The 18,611-nt window shown below is 43.9% G+C and overlaps 1 protein-coding gene across 3 annotated transcripts in view; it reads left to right on the top strand.

Moving 5' to 3' along the window:
* Positions 1 to 18,611, top strand: part of LOC308302113 (mitogen-activated protein kinase kinase kinase kinase 4-like) — a 173,742-nt gene that overhangs the window by 141,681 nt on the left and 13,450 nt on the right. For 2 of the 3 annotated variants that reach the window (XM_080746309.1, XM_080746308.1), the window contains 7 exons: positions 757 to 835; positions 1,050 to 1,229; positions 2,517 to 2,622; positions 3,590 to 3,745; positions 5,677 to 5,820; positions 14,016 to 14,150; positions 17,134 to 17,234. In XM_080746309.1, coding sequence (XP_080602435.1) covers positions 757 to 835; positions 1,050 to 1,229; positions 2,517 to 2,622; positions 3,590 to 3,745; positions 5,677 to 5,820; positions 14,016 to 14,150; positions 17,134 to 17,234 — 901 coding nt within the window. The remainder of the gene's footprint in view (positions 1 to 756; positions 836 to 1,049; positions 1,230 to 2,516; positions 2,623 to 3,589; positions 3,746 to 5,676; positions 5,821 to 14,015; positions 14,151 to 17,133; positions 17,235 to 18,611) is intronic. The other variant, XR_013962934.1, reaches the window with a different exon arrangement.

The following is an 18,611-nucleotide window of genomic DNA, read 5'->3' as shown; positions in this document are numbered from 1 at the left end:
AATCATAGTTGGCAGTCAAGACGTTTGTATCAAAAAAATAAATAATCAATATTGCTATTTTATCGCCAGATTAGCAAAAACACTACATTACCCATAAGGCTTAGCAGCCGTATCGGCCATGCACGCTTTCTGGTTTGCGTGACGCACGCAGCTGCCCAGCAACGCAGGGCTTCACTGTGCCCCATTCTAAGTGAATGTAAAATGGCGGAGGTTTTTACCAATCTCGCCTGTACCAAACGGATCAGATGGATATTATCGTCGCAACATTAACGATCGTACGTGCGCCCGTCACACACGCCGAGGCCCGCACGCACAGTGCACGCACGCCGGTGCGTGCACTTTATATGGATTCCATATAAAAGAATAGAAGAGGGATGTAAACAAAGTCAGCCTGAAAACGCCCAAAATGAAAAGGTTGACTAGCTCCTTTAAATCGTCAATACTTTCACTCTGTGCCTTTGTCTGCGTTTTAGTTTTAACCTCTAGTCTACACCAAACCTATTTGCCAAAAATAGCCGATCTACAAGCTGCGAGGCGTTGAGAGCTTGCAGATCTGCCTTTTTTTGGCTAAAGTTCTCCTCAGAATAGGGATGCGAGGGTTCGAGTTGTTCATTTAAAAGAATGATCCTATCACGCAAAGATTTGGCGGCCCACCTGTAGTATCTCTGAGGACCCACCTTAGGGGTCCCGGACCCCCTGTTGAAGAGCCCTGCTCTAAAGTGTTGTGATGTTTGTTGTTGTTGTTGTGCGTGTCAGGTCTCCTCTGGCCAATGGCAGGTTCTTTAGAGGGATTCCTGACGGCATCGTTCTTCAACCCCACCACAGTCTGAACCAGGTAACATACGCACACACGCACGCACGCAAAGCTCAAAGCCGCACTGTGAGCTTGTATTTTTCAATTGTTAAAGCATTAAATAATTATATATCTAAATGGGTTAAATGTGAACACATGTCATGTGTGTGTGTGTGTGTGTGTGTGTGTGTGTGTGTGTGTGTGGCGCGTGTGTGTGTGTGTGTGTGTGTGCGTGCGTGCGCGTGTGCGTGTCCAGCTGTCCAGACCAGGGTCAGATGACTCCTACCTGCTTCCAGACCTCCTGCAGAAGACCTCCTCCTCCTCCTCGTCCTCCTCCAGTCCTACCCACAATGCCTTGCAGCAGCAGCGAGCGCGGGAGCTCACCTACTCGCAGTCGCCCACGGCGCCGCGAGGCCCCTCCCACCAGGAGCAACACGTGAGTCCGCACGCACGCACGCACGCACGCACGCCCGCACGCAGGCGCTCGCTCACGCTTTTCACAATGTGTCGTGATGTGACGCATTGTGAGCTTGTAGATCTGCTATTTGAAAAATATTTTTTATACATTTGAAACCTTGAAATATGGGACATTCCGCATAAGGCTGCAGCCACACCAATCAGAGGCAGGTGGGGGCGGGTCTTTACGTGGACAGCCTGTAAGAACAGCTGAGCCGCGCAGCATCAGGAAATGGATGGATTGATGACGTCCCGGGAAGGACGCACTGTGATTGGCCAGTAGTCATTTGACTGGCAGATAATCGGTATCGAATCGCTTTGCAATGCAAATAATCGATTGTATGGAAACTAAGTATTTTACCTTGTATTTAGTCATGTTAAGAGGGAAAATGAAAAAGAGGGGTTTAATTACTTTTCCATTCCATATCGCTACTCTTGGTCTATCTATAAATGTGTGTAATCTCTGTGTTCGTGTCAAGGTGCAGGTTTGTCCATGTGTTGAAATATAATGTCCATGTATTTGCTAGATAATCTTATTTATATCCATAATAATAGATTTTCCCTTTAAAAACCTGCTCTATTGACACGTTTCACACATATTTAATTTCTTTGCTAAATAGTTTATCGATTTTAAATCATTGAATCGTATCGTATCGCCATGAATGAACCAATATTGTCCATGTATCGTATCGTCAACCATGTATCACTTGATGCGTATCGTATCGCTGTTAAATGTATTGTTAAACCCCTAGGCCTACTTATAACAGAGTATGTTCTACATTCCAGTGTTGATACTTTTACTCGAGTACAATATTTGAGTACTTTTTCTCCACCACTGGCGGTGGTGACTGTTTGTTGTTCTTCACCACAGGCACGTGCACACATAGACATCAAAGGGGGCTTGAGCCCCTGCCCTTTTATTAGTCTGTAAAAAGTGCCCTCTCCAGACCATGAATGCAGTTTTTGCTATGGTGAAAGAAATGCCCCTCTTTCCATGCCATAGCTGAAGGCAGCATTCAAGAGAACCGCCTTGTCCAAACTCTCCTGAACTTGAATGCCAGCATCTTATGTTGAAAGTATTGCAATTAGCCGTGTAGAAATCCCAGTATTGACTTGATGATGATTAGTTCAGTGTGGTATCTGGCACCGAAAATAGCTGACCTCCAAGCTCACAACACGTAGCAGCGCAGCGCGTTGAGCTACTTTCGATATTTTCACGAAAAGGTCCTGCCTCTCTAACGCTCTCTGCACGTCCCTGCCTCCCCAGGCCGTCTGCAGCCCTCCAGGGAAAAACTTCTCCTCGTCCTCCTCTTCCTCCTTCGCGCCCTTCATCGACCCCAGGCTGCTACAGATATCACCCCCACTCAGTCCCAGTGAGTACCAGATATCACCCTCACTCAGCCCTAGTGAGTACCATGGTTATAGTTAACCAAAACTAACATAACCAGTAAGACTCCCTAAATTGTTAAGCCTCTATCAGAGTCGATAGTCTTTTTGAGTCATGAAACTACAACGTTACGTCATTCCTCGCGGTGAAGAGCTTTCCACCGCGAGTCCCGACACATCTCTCTGTTTTTACTATCAGACAGATCGGCTCTTCACCCCGTTCACTGATTGGTCAATTTGCGGTGGATAGCTCTTCACCGCAGACTCTGATCGAGGCTTGAGATAAGCGACCGTCAGGTCGCATGTAAAAATGGGCCTGATGGTGGCCCAAATGTGACAGATCCATTTTGATGACGACTCTATACACACTGTGTACCGATTTGTGTGATTTTAGGGCAAAACTTGTAGGAGCAGTGTCCAAAAATGTGTTTTGCAAGAATCGGCCTCATTGTGGCGCTAGAAGATGGCCATGTGAGAAATGAGGGGTGGCGGAGATATGAGAAGGGCAAAAGTGTGACGTGTGACAGACTGACAGACAGACAGACTGACTGACAGCCGGTGGAGGTTTTGATAGTAACTGCGACCTGACGGTCGCAATAACCATTATTATTATTACACAATTACTTACCTTTTCAATCCTGCACCTGAGAAATGACCCGAAGTATTTAAAAAAAAACACGAACTAAAATAATTTGCATTTCCCCAAAATAAAATAAAATAAAAACGAGAAATCCATTTGAAAAGTAACTAACTAAAAAATGTAATCTAAACTAAAACGAAACATCCATCTGATTATGATCTTGGTGAGTACATAATGCTATTGTATTTACATAAAAGAATACATCTCAGAAATGTTGAAAAAAAAACAACATTATTTTATTAACCGTCACATTGCATTATTATTATCCTTAAAGTGAAATCACTTGCCTTACCTTTAAACTCTCCGTCTGTTAGCGGGCAACAAGCCGGAGCCAATCAGGAGGGAGAACCACCGGAAGGGCTCGGTGGTGAACGTCAACCCCACCAACATCCGCCCGCAGAGCGACACGCCCGAGATCCGCAAGTACAAGAAGAAGTTCAACACCGAGATCCTCTGCGCCGGCCTCTGGGGTTTGTAGTCCTTTTGAATGGCCCCTGAATGCCTACATTTTACTGTGTCCTACTACTACACAGGTGGTTCTCAACATGTGGGTCGGGACCCCCAGGGAGGGTCCCCAAATTATTTTGGGGGGTCCCCAGATGATTTAACTTTAATGTGCAACATTGTTTTCACTCACTCAACAGTAAACAAAGCAGCATAAACGTCAAGTGTATAGAGGGTATCTGCACATTTTTAAAGTGACAATTTAAGGAGCTTTTCAATACATCTAAAATTACAAATGAAACACTGGCCAAATTGTCAAATATTAGAGATAGAAATTGAGAAAATAGCCGATCTACATGCTCAATCATGCATGTAGTATAAGCATGTAGATCTGCTATTTTCACAATAGAACAGCGTTACACAAAATGTAATGCCTCAACTCTTAGTGCTCGTCACGGTGGTGGGGGGTCCCCAGTTCAAATATGATTATATTGTTTTACTCTCTTCTGACTGATCCCAGACAACAGCTAATAGAAAATGCTGTAAATTCACATAGGCTTAAAAAGAAATACCAGTAGACCAGCGGTTCTCAAACTTCATGTGAAGGACAACCAATTTCAGGCCCGGATTACCACCTCTGAGGGCCCCTGGGCACTGAAGCTCCAAGGGCCCCCCTCTGCGTACACGCTACAGGGCTCCAGACTAACCGCTTTCAATATTTTAAAAAGTAACTTAACGATATCAGCAGCCAATGAACACACTTAAGACAATAACAGTCTGAGGTAAGAAACAGTGGCAGTGTGGCCATTGACTATGAAAAAGAAAATAACAATGTACTATTATAGTACTACTATATGGTCAAAACAAGACATATCCTTCCCCCAAAAAATTACAAAATACCATTTGTGACCACCAAATTGGGGGTCTTGGGGGCATAATTTAATTCATTTCATTTGGATTAGATAACAACTAAATGGCTGGGAGTTTTCTTTCTTTTTTTCTTTTTTTTTTCTCTCAACATTCTTTCGTTTTTTCTTTTTTTTTTTCTTTTTTTTTTCTGGGGGGCCCCCTGGTGCCAAGGGCCCCTGGGCACGTGCCCAAAGTGCCCATATTGTAGATCCGGCCCTGACCAATTTATTCTGTATTTGGCCAGGGACGAAAGATTGCCATCGGCAAGACAGTGGATTGTCAGTAAATTGTCAGAAGGTGTTGTTTTGCAAATGCTATTCAGATTCATTCGAAAAGTGACACTTGTTTTAACGATAGAAAACAATTAGCAAGGCTAAACAGTGACAAGAACTTGGGGAAAACAGGTATTTCCAGAAAGAAAAGAAAAAGAAAATACTGGAAAACTACAGGTGAACCTGACGTTTTGAAATTGCACATCTGTAGGGCTTCATCCTGCAGCCTACCTGTTTTCAGCCACTAGGTGTCGCCCCCCGTCCACAGGATGTAAATGTGTCAATAGGCTCTGTAGCTGTAGTCTACTCATAACACTGCAGCTTTCTTCAACTTCCATTTTTACACACTCCTGAGTCAGGAGTGTGTAAAAATGGAAGTTGACCGGTAACTATTGTCCGCGCTTAGTCAGGAGTCCTGACTAAGCGCGGACAATAGTTACCGGTTATAGAACATTCTGGAAATTCACATAGGCAACATGTAGGGAGGGACAAAAGAAGAAAGAAACACTTATTCTGCTACATGTGAGCTGCGTTCTGTTGCTTTCTTTCCACATAAATATATTAGAAAATAAGTTGATATTGTCATCAAGAAGTTGACTGTTGGAATTTGACAGTATGGCCAGAAAAGCAGACATGTCACCACAAAGGTATATTTATAGTCTGTCTGTGTGTGTGTGTGTGTGTGTGTGTGTGTGTGCGTGTGCGTGTGCGTGTGCGTGTGCGCGTGTGTGTGTGTGTGTGTGTGTGTGTGTGTGTGTGTGTGTGTGTGTGTGTAGGTGTGAACCTCCTGGTGGGCACAGAGAGTGGTCTGTGGCTGTTGGACAGGAGTGGACAGGGGAAGGTCTACTCGCTCATCAGCAGGCGACGCTTCCAGCAGATGGACGTGCTGGAAGGCCTCAACGTCCTCATCACCATCTCAGGTATTGAATATTTTATTGGTCACAATGAACACCATCACATGTACAGTAGTCATATAATTAACTCTTTTGTTAACTGCTGAACGAACGCTCGTTCTTTGTTTCACGTGTCCGCCTCGCCATAACGAGCGTCCGTTCTTTTACCTGTCTGAGCACTGTAAGCAGATCAGTGTTGATTTTGTCGACTAAAACTATGACGAAAAATGTTTGTCGACTGCATTTTCTTCACTGACAAAAACTGTGCCGACTAAAACTAAGACTAAATATATTGACCATTTCATCAACAAAATAAAAACTAGATTAAAATGTTAGGGAGGGACTAGTGGATGAGTTAAGACAATCAAAATACAGACCCCTGCGTTTGTAGGCCTATCACCTTTTTCCTATATTTTCACCTCCATCTGGCTCTCTCTATTCTCTCTCTCTGCCTGTCTCGCTCTATCTTTATCTGTCCTTATTCTCTCTCTCTCTCTCTCTCTCTCTCTCTCTCTCTCTCTCTCTCTCTCTCTCTCTCTCTCTCTCTCTCTCTCTCTCTCTGTCTCTCCCCTCATCAAAAAACACTACTGAATCACTACTCATCACTACTACTAAATGTCTACACAAACACTACAATTTCACTACTTGATTACTATTGCAATGTGTAGTGATTTATGTAGTGATTCCCAGTAGTAATGAGTAGAGAAATGGCTGGTTTCACCCACTGAATCACTACTGATAATCACTACTTAATGACTATTCAAATCACTGCACGACTGCTACTTAATTACTACAGTATCACTATTGGCTTTTGGGAAAGTACTATCCAATCACTACTCAATTCTTTCACATTTATTATTGAATTACTACACAATGCTTACACGTTCACTTCTGTATCTCTTCACAATCCCAATGGAATTAATACATCCTATGTGTAGTGTTTATGTAGTGTTTCTGTAGTGTTTTATCACTACTGAATTACTTTTCATCTCTACACAAACCCTTTTGAATCACCTTTGAAACTCTACACAATTATCATTCAATCACTTCTGTCTTACTATTAAACAAACCCCTTTGAATCACTTTTGAAACTCTACACAATGCTTACACATTCACTGCTGGATCTCTTCTCAATCCCTGTGGAATTACTACATCCTTCTGTAGTGTTTTATCACTACTGATCACTAATTAATTACTTTTAGTTTCTACACAAACCCTTTTGAATCACTTTTGAAACTGTACACGATTATCATTCAATCACTTCAGTCTTACTATTAAGCAATGACGACAACAACTGCTCATTCCTTTTACTTTTACACACTGCAAAAAAGCCCCAATTAATCCAAGCAAAATATTCATTAATCTAGACAAATTGTCTCATATCAACCAAAATGTTTAAAATAATGTAAAAAGATCATAATGAGAACAAGCACAGAACAGAACACATGTTTTCTTCATTTACTTTTTATTACATTTTATTTTAAATTTTAAATACTCATGCTTTTACTAAAACCGCTCTTCTTACTGAACAAACACTATAGCAATGATTGCTATGGAAAGAGATATTTAAAACAAATTTTAACAAAGACATCACTTACAGCACCTTTAAGGTTAATGATCAGTTCCGGGGTCAGCCGATACAGTCCACTGTGCAACCACAGACTTTTTTGCCTTCGGGCCATAGTATTTTCCTTTAGTCATGTTGCACTTGGGGTATGTGAGGTGAAAGGTGAACACGTTATGAGATACATCGTCAACACAGGCATGGCCCCAATTGTGCAGTTGGTTTCACCGACGATCACGGCAGGCCGAGTGGTCTCGCCTGCAGAAAGGTATTGGGGTCTTCTGCAGATTGTCACAAACACAAAGAGAAAAACAAAACAAACAATATCACAAACAATTCACTTATTGTATTTTTAATCGTATAGTCAAATATGAAAGTTTGTCAAGCATGTGATATCCTAGTTCTGGTCCATAGCGTTAATGAAAAATAATCCACCTGACGGAGACACTCTTCCTGGTTGAAGACTATTTTATGAAACAGCACTTCCAACGTCACAGAGATAAATAACACCCAATGAGACTTTTCATTTCGCCTATATATGTATTTTTAAGTGTGTGGTGGGGGGCCCAGACTGCATCCACTAAGTAGAGTAAGCTTTCAACTGTCCACTAATACCTTTGGTTTGGTGAGGGCGAAACAGTTTTTATTTTTTTTCGGACCAGACGAGCGGGCTTTCCGATTTTGCCAAGGAGGTGTGGAGGTAGACTAACATAGCGTTAGGGAGAACTCCACTAATGCTATGGACCAGAGCTAGTGATATCCTAACGTCATGTTATGGAAACATGTCGGGCATGCTGCAATGTTACGTGCTGTAATGTTAAAAACATGAATTTATGCAGCCAGTTATTTAAACAAACAATACTTCCTACCTTTCCAACTGTTGAACCTCCTCTGGAATGCTGCATCCAGATTGTGTTGATCCAGATGGTGGAAGATCTCTCTCTCTGAGATGGTGGAGTCATTGGTGTCTTGACTGTCTTCATTGGAAACGTATGGCTGCTCTGAAAGCAAAGTCTCCCTCTTCTCTTTCTTGAAGGGATCACTCCTTTTTTGGAGTTGTTGCTTTCTGAACCGTCTTCAGAAGCTGCATCTTCACAAACACACAAATTTGTTTTTTGTTGTTATAATTCATTTAAAATATATATATATTGCCATAGTGGGAACAATGAACATCAAAAGTGAAAAACAAACTATATAAAACGTGGTCAAACATTGGCCAAATTGTCAAATGATATAAGAAAGAGGCAACAATTGTGAATAGCAGATCTACAAGCTTACTACACAAGCTTACTACTCCAAGTGCTTGTCAGGGTGGAGGGTCCCCAGCTCAAATATGATTATTTAGGGGGCTTGAATGGTTAACAGTCAACAGGGTCACTGATTAGACCTATATGAATTAATATTATGTCAATACATCTATGAATGAATGCAGATATCATCAATGAGTATAGGGGTGGATATCACAGTCACTATGCACTAGCAATGTACAAATTTAGCCACAAATTGCAACACTAGATTTTTTTTAATTGGTTGAATCTAGGGTTGCAATACCTCCCATAGGCAGCCAATGCATCAAAACAGTTTTTTTGCAATCTGATTATATTAAACGACGTCAAACTCACCAATATTGCGCTCTATGGAAAGCTTGAATTACCGGTATCCTCTTGCTATCTGCAAAGTGTTTGTTACATAAAAATCCACATAGACATGTTATGATCTCTGTCAAGAAATTCAGTTCAGGTTCTAAGTGCTGGAGTTTGGAAGCGCTCGTGGGAAATCACTCAATGGTCCACTGTACCACCTGGATCTAAATGTCACATAATGTAGGAGGCAGCGGGACGTTGCGTTATTGAAGACGAGCACTTCCAAAGTTCAACACTTAGGAAAAGAAAGGGAGGTATTGCAACCCTAGATTCAACATATTAAAAACACACACACACACACACACACACACACACACACACACACACACACACACACACACACACACACACACACCTCAGCTGAGCCCAGAACTGGTTCTCCAACGTTTCAATTTCAAGGACCCCCAGTTATGCATTTGGCTATAATCCCCCATAACTCCCCTATACAGTGTTCAAATGGGTCAGGTCCATTTGGTTCCCAACTTCTAATAATATAGCATGGGGTCCCAGGAGGCTTTACAAACAAATAGCAAATAGCTACTGAATGTAGACATAATGAGAAACAGGAATGTATAACATTCTTGTAACAATAAAAACAATAAATAGCTTCTGGATGTGGATACAATACAATGAATAACCATTCACAACAGTGTTTCTTCAAATGTCAAGGTCTCCCCTTAACTCTGACAGTGTACAGAAGAAGAACTGCTGCTAAATAACTATGTTAGCTCTGTTACCCACAAATACTACACATCAAAACACCTTATGATGATACAAAACAAAAAAATGACCGCTTCTATCAAAAGGACATAGGCCTACTATAAGCTGTCCACAACACAATTTGAAAATTCAGTTCCTTTAGGATGTACTGTAATAACTTTAGCATCAGCTAACGTTAGCATTAGCTTAGTATTTGTTTACTGGTTAGCTGCTAGCAGGCAGGAAAATACACACTTTCTATAAAAACACAACAGAAAACATTCTTAACATACATGTAACAGCTACATTATCCAGTGTTTTCTATCTAGGTCGTCCTCAGACGAGCCCTCCATCGTTGTTTCCAGTCATCTCGGTTCTCCATACATCTGGCCAGCTCATTGGTGTTCTGTGTCCCTACGTCTTCCTTGAGTATGTCCACGTATGTTTTTGTGGGACGTCCTCGCGGCCGGTGCCCGTGTGTTGGCTCCCACAGTACCAATTTGCTGGCTGGAAGCTCCTGGTGTCTTTGGCAGTGTCCTGCTAGTCTCATTCTTCTGGTGGCAATTTTCTCGCTTACCTTTGGTATTCCCTCATACAGGCTCTCGTTTGTAACATGTGCACTCCTGTTGATGTTGAGTACTGCACGCAACATTCTAGTGTAGCACCCGTCTAGAGACTTCTGCAGGGTTGGCTTCAGGGTCCAGCATTCACTGCCATAGAGGAGAACAGACTCCACCGTTGCAAAGAAGAAGCTAAGTTTGATTTGGCGGGGGAGGTTAGAGTTCCATACACTGTTCATGCCGTTCAGGGCCCTCCAAGCGAGTGCCTTCCTTACTTTAAGGTCTTTCTCAGTTGAGTCGACCCATGCGCCCAGGTACTTGAAGTCCTTGACTTCCTTCAACACAGCTCCTTCTGTTGTCAGAGGTGAGTGATCAGGTAGGTTATAGGTGATAACCTCAGTTTTCTTAGCGTTTAGCCTGAGACCAACTTTGGCACACTCTATCTCCACCCTGTTCAGGAGTTCTTGTGCTTGTTCCATGCTGTCGGAGAGCAGGCTGATGTCGTCCGCATAGTCCAGGTCTGTCAGAACTACTGCGGGATGCCGTCTTGACCTCCTTGGTGTTAGCGTGAAGCCAAGCTCTTGTTCCCGTCCCCCTATGGCTTTCCTGAGCGCATAATCTAGAACTATGATGAAGAGGTAGGGGGCTAGGGTGTCTCCTTGCATTACCCCAGCTCGGATGTCAAACACCTCACTGCTGCCATCTGGGGTCACCACTTTGGCCCTTGTTTTTGCGTACATGGTCTCGATAGCCCGGAGAATGTTGGGAGGGACATTGTAGGCCTCAAGGATCTTCACCATCTTGCTTCTGTGGATAGAATCAAAAGCCTTTTTGAAGTCAATGAAGCACAGTACAGCTGCTAGGTTGTTCTTTTTCACCTCCTCTATTAATCTCCTTAATGCCAGGATCTGTGCTACGGTTGTTCTCTCCTCTCGAAAACCATTTTGGTTCTCTCTCAGGTGAGGGTCGATGGCATGCCGTATCCTGTTCAGTATCATTCGGTTGAAGACCTTAGCAGTGATACATGTCAGGCTGATGCCTCTGTAGTTGTCTGGCTTTGAGAGGTCTCCAGCTTTAGGCACCGGGATGATATTAGACAGAGACCATATTTCAGGTTGCTTGTTGTGCTGTAGAGCATTGTTGCAAAAGTCTAGGATGAGGTTGTCTAGGTCGCAGTTCTTCAAGACCTCTGGGGGTATGCCATCCGGCCCAGCACTCTTTCCCTCTCTTAGGGTGGATTTTGCCCTGGCGAGCTCGCTGATTGTGAAGGGTCCATCGTCGATGTTCAGGCCCTGGAGGACTGTCGGTATATTTTCCTCCTCTCCCTCTTCCACTGATGTTCCCAGGAGCCTCTGGAAGTGGTCGAACCATGTTGCCACCCTCTCCTCTGGACTGTGTCCCTCCACCTGGCCCTCCTTGGCCCTCTTCCGCCCTGTCATCTCATTTATTACCTTCCAGGCCTCCCCGTATTGCCTTTCACCTTGCGCTGCCTGCACTCTTCGCACACTTTCCATCACTTCTTCCCCTTTGATGGCGTCGTAGGTGCTGAAGAGAGACAGTTTGGCCTCGTTCAGTGTCTCGCGACCCTCCTCTGTTGGTTCACGCTCAAAGTTGAGTCGTGCTTCCTCCATCCTGCCTCGTGCTGCTACAACCTTCGGGTGTCTGGACCGTGGTGGTGCTCTTACTCTGTTCAGCACTGGCACGCACAGTCTGGTCGCCTCCTCATTCGCTGTGATGAATCTCCCATATTCACGGCTGGGCTCCTCTCCCCTATCCAGCTGCCGAAAGCGCTTCCTGACTTCCTCCGAGTACCTGGTTTGGAGGCCCGGATTGGTCGTGAATGCCTTCCAGTCATGCCGAATCTTGGGGCTTGGCTTGGGGACCCTGAGGCTCAGTCGTACCCTCATGGAGACCACACGGTGGTCAGAGCCTACAGAGCTGAACGTGCTGTATGGCTCAGCGTTCAGGATGGAATTCCTCCACTTTTGCCTCACTAGGATGTAGTCCAACTGGTATAGCCTAGGTAGCTCCCCAGGCCTTGAGGCTCGGTCTCGGAAGGTCCATCTCTTCCCTGTTCTCTTCCGGAACATGGTGTTCGCTGCCAGGAGCTGGTGTTCCATGAGAAGGGCTGTGAGGTATGCGCCGTTGCGGTTGGTAGACTCATGGTATGGGAATGGAGCGTCCTCCTGTCCAATCCTGGCGTTGAAGTCGCCAAGGATTGCCAGGAAGTTGTGCGCTGGGACACCTCGGACTGCTGCTGTGAGGTCCTCATAGAACTTCTCAACATCCGTTAGTGGGCGAGTACACCACTAAGACTGTTGTTACTGGGTTACCTGCAAACTCAGCCATTAGGATCCTTTCGGTGTGCTTGTGAACCCGTCGAAGGGCCCTGCGCGCCAGAGAACCCAGCATTAGTCCTACACCCCCTGTTGCAGCCTGGGCCCCGTTTCGCCACGCAGATGCAGTGATGAACGTGCGTTTCTCCACTTTGCGGTAAACTATCTGGTCAACTATCTGGTCATCAGTGGGGTCAACAGTGTGGACTCTTCTGTGTTCCTGGACTCCCAGGATCTCTACCCCCTGCTCTTCAGCACAGTGTGCCAATTCCACCAGTCTAGCTTCTTCTCTCACTGTGCATGCGTTGAAGGTCCCCATTACAAATGGTCTCCGACAACGCATGAGTGCATTGGGTGGGATGCTGTGGTCAGACAGAACCCTCCCTCGTTCCCGTGGGTTTGAGGTCCTGTCGTCATGATGTCCTCCGGAAGGAGGACCAGCACCACCATCCGCCGCGATGCTCCTGCGGACTCCCGCCGCTGGAAGTATAGGATTTGGGATGACTTTGTTCTTCATGGTTGGCTTTTCAATGCTAGTTTAAGGACTGTGGGGTCGCAAATTCTCACAGTCCTGGTTTTTACCTCAGAGTGACCTTCTCCTGTTTTAATTTTCACCTACCGAAAAGGAATAAATGAAATGACTCCATGAGAGCTGGTAAAACTCCTGGCTGTTAGCAGCAGCTTCCCACAAACCGGTTTAAACTGGTTCCAAGGTAGAACAAGTAGTGTTTCTGTAGTGTTTTTACTACATATTCACTATATGTTTTGGGTCAAACACAGGTGTTTCAATTGTTTGATTGGCATAGAACTAATAATGTTCTACTCCAATCAGAACACCTGTGTTTGCCCCCCCCCCCCCCCCTAAAAAAACATGGCCGCTGTAGGACTACAATTGCCACACACTATATGAGCAAGTAGTAAAAAACTCTACTTGTTACTACATATTCACTACACAAGTAAGTAGTACAATCTCTACATAATCACTATTTAAATGCCCTTGTAGTGAAGCAGTAGTGTTCTAACAGCTTTTTCACTACTCTGCTTGATTACTACTGGAAACACTACTGTTAAACTACAAAACTCTACTGGTGTGTCATGAGTAGTGAATATGTAGTGTTGTGACTACATATTCACTACACATAAACAAGTAGTAAAATTTCTACATAATCACTATTTAAATGCCCTTGTAGTGAAGCAGTAGTGTTTTAACAGCTTTTTCACTACTCTGATTGATTACTACTGGAAACACTACTGTTTCACTACAAAACTCTACTGGTGTGTCATGAGTAGTGAATACATTACAGATTTACTACACAATTGCTACACATGACTACACAGTCACTACTACACGAATAGGTTTTGTGTAGTGATTCAGTAGTGTTTTTTGATGAGGGTCTCTCTCTCTCTCTGTCTCTCCCAGGTAAAAAGAACAAGCTTCGTCTGTACTACCTGTCGTGGCTCAGGAACAAGATCCTCCACAACGACCCCGAGGTGGAGAAGAGACAGGGCTGGACGTCCGTGGGCGACCTGGAGGGCTGTGCTCACTACAAAGTGGGTGAGTGATCGAGCACGGGCCCTGGGGGACAGAACCCTCGCTAAAAACTCCAGGGCAAAAATCCACTCGTCCGAGAGAGTTTGCCCTCCTGGCTCCCAAGTTGTGGAATAAACTCCCTGTACGTCGCACTTAGAACAACGGACTCACTCGCTAGCTTTCGCCGTGGACTGAAGACTCACCTTTTCAGACTCCACCTAAACCCTTAGCACTACAGAAAAATCAATGACCATACATGAAGCTAGTTAGCATTTGTTTGTTTTTTTAGTTTTTTTTATAACTTTGATTATATTGTGTTTTCTCTAGGGTTAGAACCCTAACCCTAACCCTAACCCTAACCCTAGATATCCATTTACATTGTTATATTGCTGTTAATGTACTGACATATTATCTTGTTTATTATTGTGATGTTTTATCTGCTTATTGTAAGTCGCTTTGGATTAAAAGCGTCTGCTAAATGCCTAAACTGTAAACTGTGAACTGGGGGAAACCCAGGGGTGTCACAAGGGGGACTGAGTTACCAGGGCCCAAGGTGGAAGGGCCCTTAATCCATCTAGGCCTGAACGCAGATGCGAGCTTGTAGATCTGCTATTTTTGCAAAATCACGAACATTTTGTGCAACTCTTCTGAATATGTTTGACCCGATTCTATAAGTGTCTTCTAAATCCTTCTTCTAAATCAGTGGTTCTCAAACTTTTTCATGTCAAGGACCCCCGAAATGACATGTATTTGGCTGCGGACCCCCATCTCAAAATATGTTGTTCCAGGGACCCCCCAGAAGCAAATATTTGAGTTACAAATGTTCGCTTTTATAAAGATGTATTCAAAGACTCGCAAAAGAAATGACGATTTAAAAAAAATAGCAGCTCTACAAGCTCGCAGCGCGGCACTCGGTGCCACGCTGTGAGCTTGTAGATCTGCTATTTTTCAATAGTTAAATTTATACTTTAGCTATTGAAAAATAGCAGATATACAAGCTCACCGCACGGCGAGCTTGTAGATCTGCTATGTTTTGAAAAGTCGTGAAAATGTGTGCAAATCTTTTGAATATATGTATGTTTTAAGGGAACATTTGTACATTTTGCTTTTGGGGGGTCCCTGGAAATAAATGTTTTGAGATGGGGAAACATAGTTTTTTTTTTTCAAAAAAACCTTAGAAGGAATTGAAATGTTCCAAGACTTGCACACATTTTCACGATTTAAAAGAAAAATAGTAGATCTACAAGCTCGCCTGATTTCCGATGGCTCCGTGCGTGCGGCGGCTCCCGTTCTCAGCCGCAGAGGTCTTTTCTTTTATGCGGAGAAGAAGAAATACAACCGCGATGGTCCGTGTGAAAGTCATGGTCCATAGAAAACAGCCCGTTTTGACAAAACGCGCACTATGGGAAAAGAAGCTGAGATACAGCCGTCCGGTTGCAGTTAACTCTTTTACCGCCATGTACATTACATTAACTCATACCCTGCCAAGCCCGAGGAACCCGAGAATTTTGGGATGTCCCTCCCTGCCACGCCCGAGGAACCCGAGAATGGCCGCCATTTTTTTTTTCTTTTTTTTTTGGACCCCAAAAACGTTAGTAGGCATGATAGCGATCGCGAAATTGCTTGTTTAACCCCCATACAACCCCCATACAACTCAGGTAGCAGACCTCCAAGCTCACAACAGTGTAAAACATAGTGGCTGCTATCTCATGAATGCCTGAACGGATTTCCATTCGGATTCTTTTGTTTGAAAGCTGTGAGCAATGTGGACACACGTGGTGCATTATCTAGGCATGGGTGTGCATGATCCGTGCACTATGAATTACATGGAAGTCTATGGAGACAGTTTGGCAGGATTGGAGTACGAAGGTATTGTTAAATGGCAGCAAATGAGTTAAAGCCAGCCCATTTCAGTGTTTTTTTTTTACGACCACAAGAAAACGCTGTTTACACATCTATCCGTTCTGTCCATTCTTTTCAGTACCCTGGGTGACGCTAAATTCCACCATAGTTACACTCATATACAACCATGCTAACAAAATGAGCAAAAACCTACTTTTGCGTCGGGCGCTCCGTGCATGTGCTGGTAACGTTCGGAACCGGGTTGCCACCAGCTGCTCAGATTTTTTTCGGAATGAAAATCCGACTTACGGGTGAGGATCAACGTGTGTTTTTATGTATAATGCATTCTAACCTAGAGTCACAACAAAGCAGACACAGATGGGCCTTGCACTTCCTCATTTTCATTCAGTCTCATGATCTGCCACTGGAGGGAGGCAAAGTTTTTGGTATGAAACCCTTGTTTGTCAAATCAGCAAAAATAATGTATTTTGAGTTGTTTTATAACAAAAATAGCCTATTCTCGTCAACCTTCATCTGTGGCTTGGTTGCCTAATTAATAATTCTCGTCAATCTACCTCTGTGGCATGGAAAGAGTTAACGTTCGCCCCATTCAGGCTGTTGCAAAACGAATGGCCGTTTGTTCGTACCTTACCTTGTTTGAGCACTGTAAGCTGATGTGTGACGCGGGTTTGTACAGTAGAAACAGCTCCCATAACGCTCATCTCAAATCTCGACTACACATAAACAACAATGGAGTCGAAATCACTTTCTGGACGTTTTCAATGGACTGGATCTAGAATATGCATTTCTATGCGCTGAGCTACGGGGGGAAGCGAGTGACATTTGCAGCCTCATTCATTGCATGTGGCTGCCCCTGTTTAGCTTGATTACATCTATGCATGTGTATTAAAAAAAATGGATAATTGTCTATAACATCGCAAAGGTAAGCTACTTTTAAGCTACTTTGATGGCAGTAGCACAAATAAATAAATGATAAATAAGGCAGTAAAACAGTTAATCAGTTACTGTACAAAGACACTTTATGATTAACTAAGTTATAAAAAAGTTTCTTTAATTTGAATTTTTACTTTGTGCCTAAAAGTAGGGGAGCCAGGTTGAAAGTGTTTAAAATAAAGAAATGTATGTGCGTTTTTTTCCCCTTCAGTGCGCTACGAGAAGATCAAGTTCTTGGTGATTGCCTTGAAGAATGCGGTGGAGGTGTACGCCTGGGCCCCCAAACCCTACCACAAGTTCATGGCGTTTAAGGTCAGTTAGTGACATGTGGTTACCTGGTGTTTTATAACGGCTGACCTCTCAGACGTTATAAAATACAGGTAACCACATGCCTCGCATGGCTTATAATTGCTTATTCTAATCATGCAATATAAAAGAAAAAAGTATACTTCTCCGCCACCAGGAAGATACATTTCCTTGTTTACCAGCCACATTCCAGGAACGGAAGCCAGTGTGTGTGTGTGTTTATAAAGTCACATATTCTTTTCCAAAAAATAGGGAAACAACACTTGTTAGATCAATCTCATGTTAAGAACCATATTCGATCCACACACATGTTTATTTCCATCCAGATTTAGCTGCTATGTGGGTGAACATCACATCAAAACCGCTAGCATAGCAACCTAAGCCAAACATCCGAGTGGTGCCTGGAGAATAGGGGGCGCTTGTTGCCTTTACAAGGCCCGCCCCGGAGCCCAGTCACCGCCCTATGCATGCGGGTGGTGCTTAGAAGCACCCGCACAGCTGGGGTTTGTAGAAAAATCAAGTGCTCCCTTCCCTAGTTAAGCTGCCCAACACTGTGGGAAGACATAACACGCCTGGGTTTGATATAAACTCATTCAAGGTGTGGATTATCGTGTGATTTAGACACTGGTCTAATAAGAATCCAGCCAATAAGAATCAAGTATTGGGAGAATTTGGGACTAACCGTTTTAGAATTATTCATTTAAAGGTTCTACACCATGCTTTTAAAAAAATAATGTATATAACATTATTTGTGTCCCAAAAAGCATTTTTCAAAAGGTTTGAGGCTAAATTACCACTCCTGAATACAGAGCCCCTGTCATTTCTGCCTGGCTTTCAGAGCATTTTCAGCTGCAGTACCACCTTGTCCTGAGTGGAAGGACTGCGCTATTGAGCCAGTTTTGGCCCCACAATCCTACCCACCTCCTGCTCAGCAGGCCTGCCCACAACCTTCTCCCAGCTCCTCCTGCCTCCTTCTCAGGCCTGCCCACCCCTCCTCAACCCTGTCCCAGCTCCTCCTGCCTCCTTCTCAGGCCTGCCCACCCCTCCCCAACCCCCACTCAGCACAGCAGTTCTGCAGCCCGTTCTGAGACCTGCTTACAGATCTGCCCATAAACTGAGATAAAAATACATACAAATTGGAAAACTGTAAATTCCTGGTGTAGTCCCTTTAAGGTCTGTGACGCTCAGAGACTTATACATAGCCGCACAAAAGTCGTCTTCCGTCTATACACTGTATGTAGAACTAAAGCCACTGACAGTGCCACCTTAACACACACACACACACACACACACACACACACACACACACACACACACACACACACACCCTCATCAGAGCATGTGGTCCATGTGCTAGTGGTCCTCAGTGGCCTGAGCTACTTT

This window comes from Nannobrachium achirus, assembly GCF_963921795.1.
Source record: "Nannobrachium achirus genome assembly, chromosome: 17".
In the NCBI taxonomy this organism is placed as follows: Eukaryota; Metazoa; Chordata; class Actinopteri; order Myctophiformes; family Myctophidae; genus Nannobrachium; species Nannobrachium achirus.
This window is presented reverse-complemented; position numbering and strand designations above follow the sequence as displayed.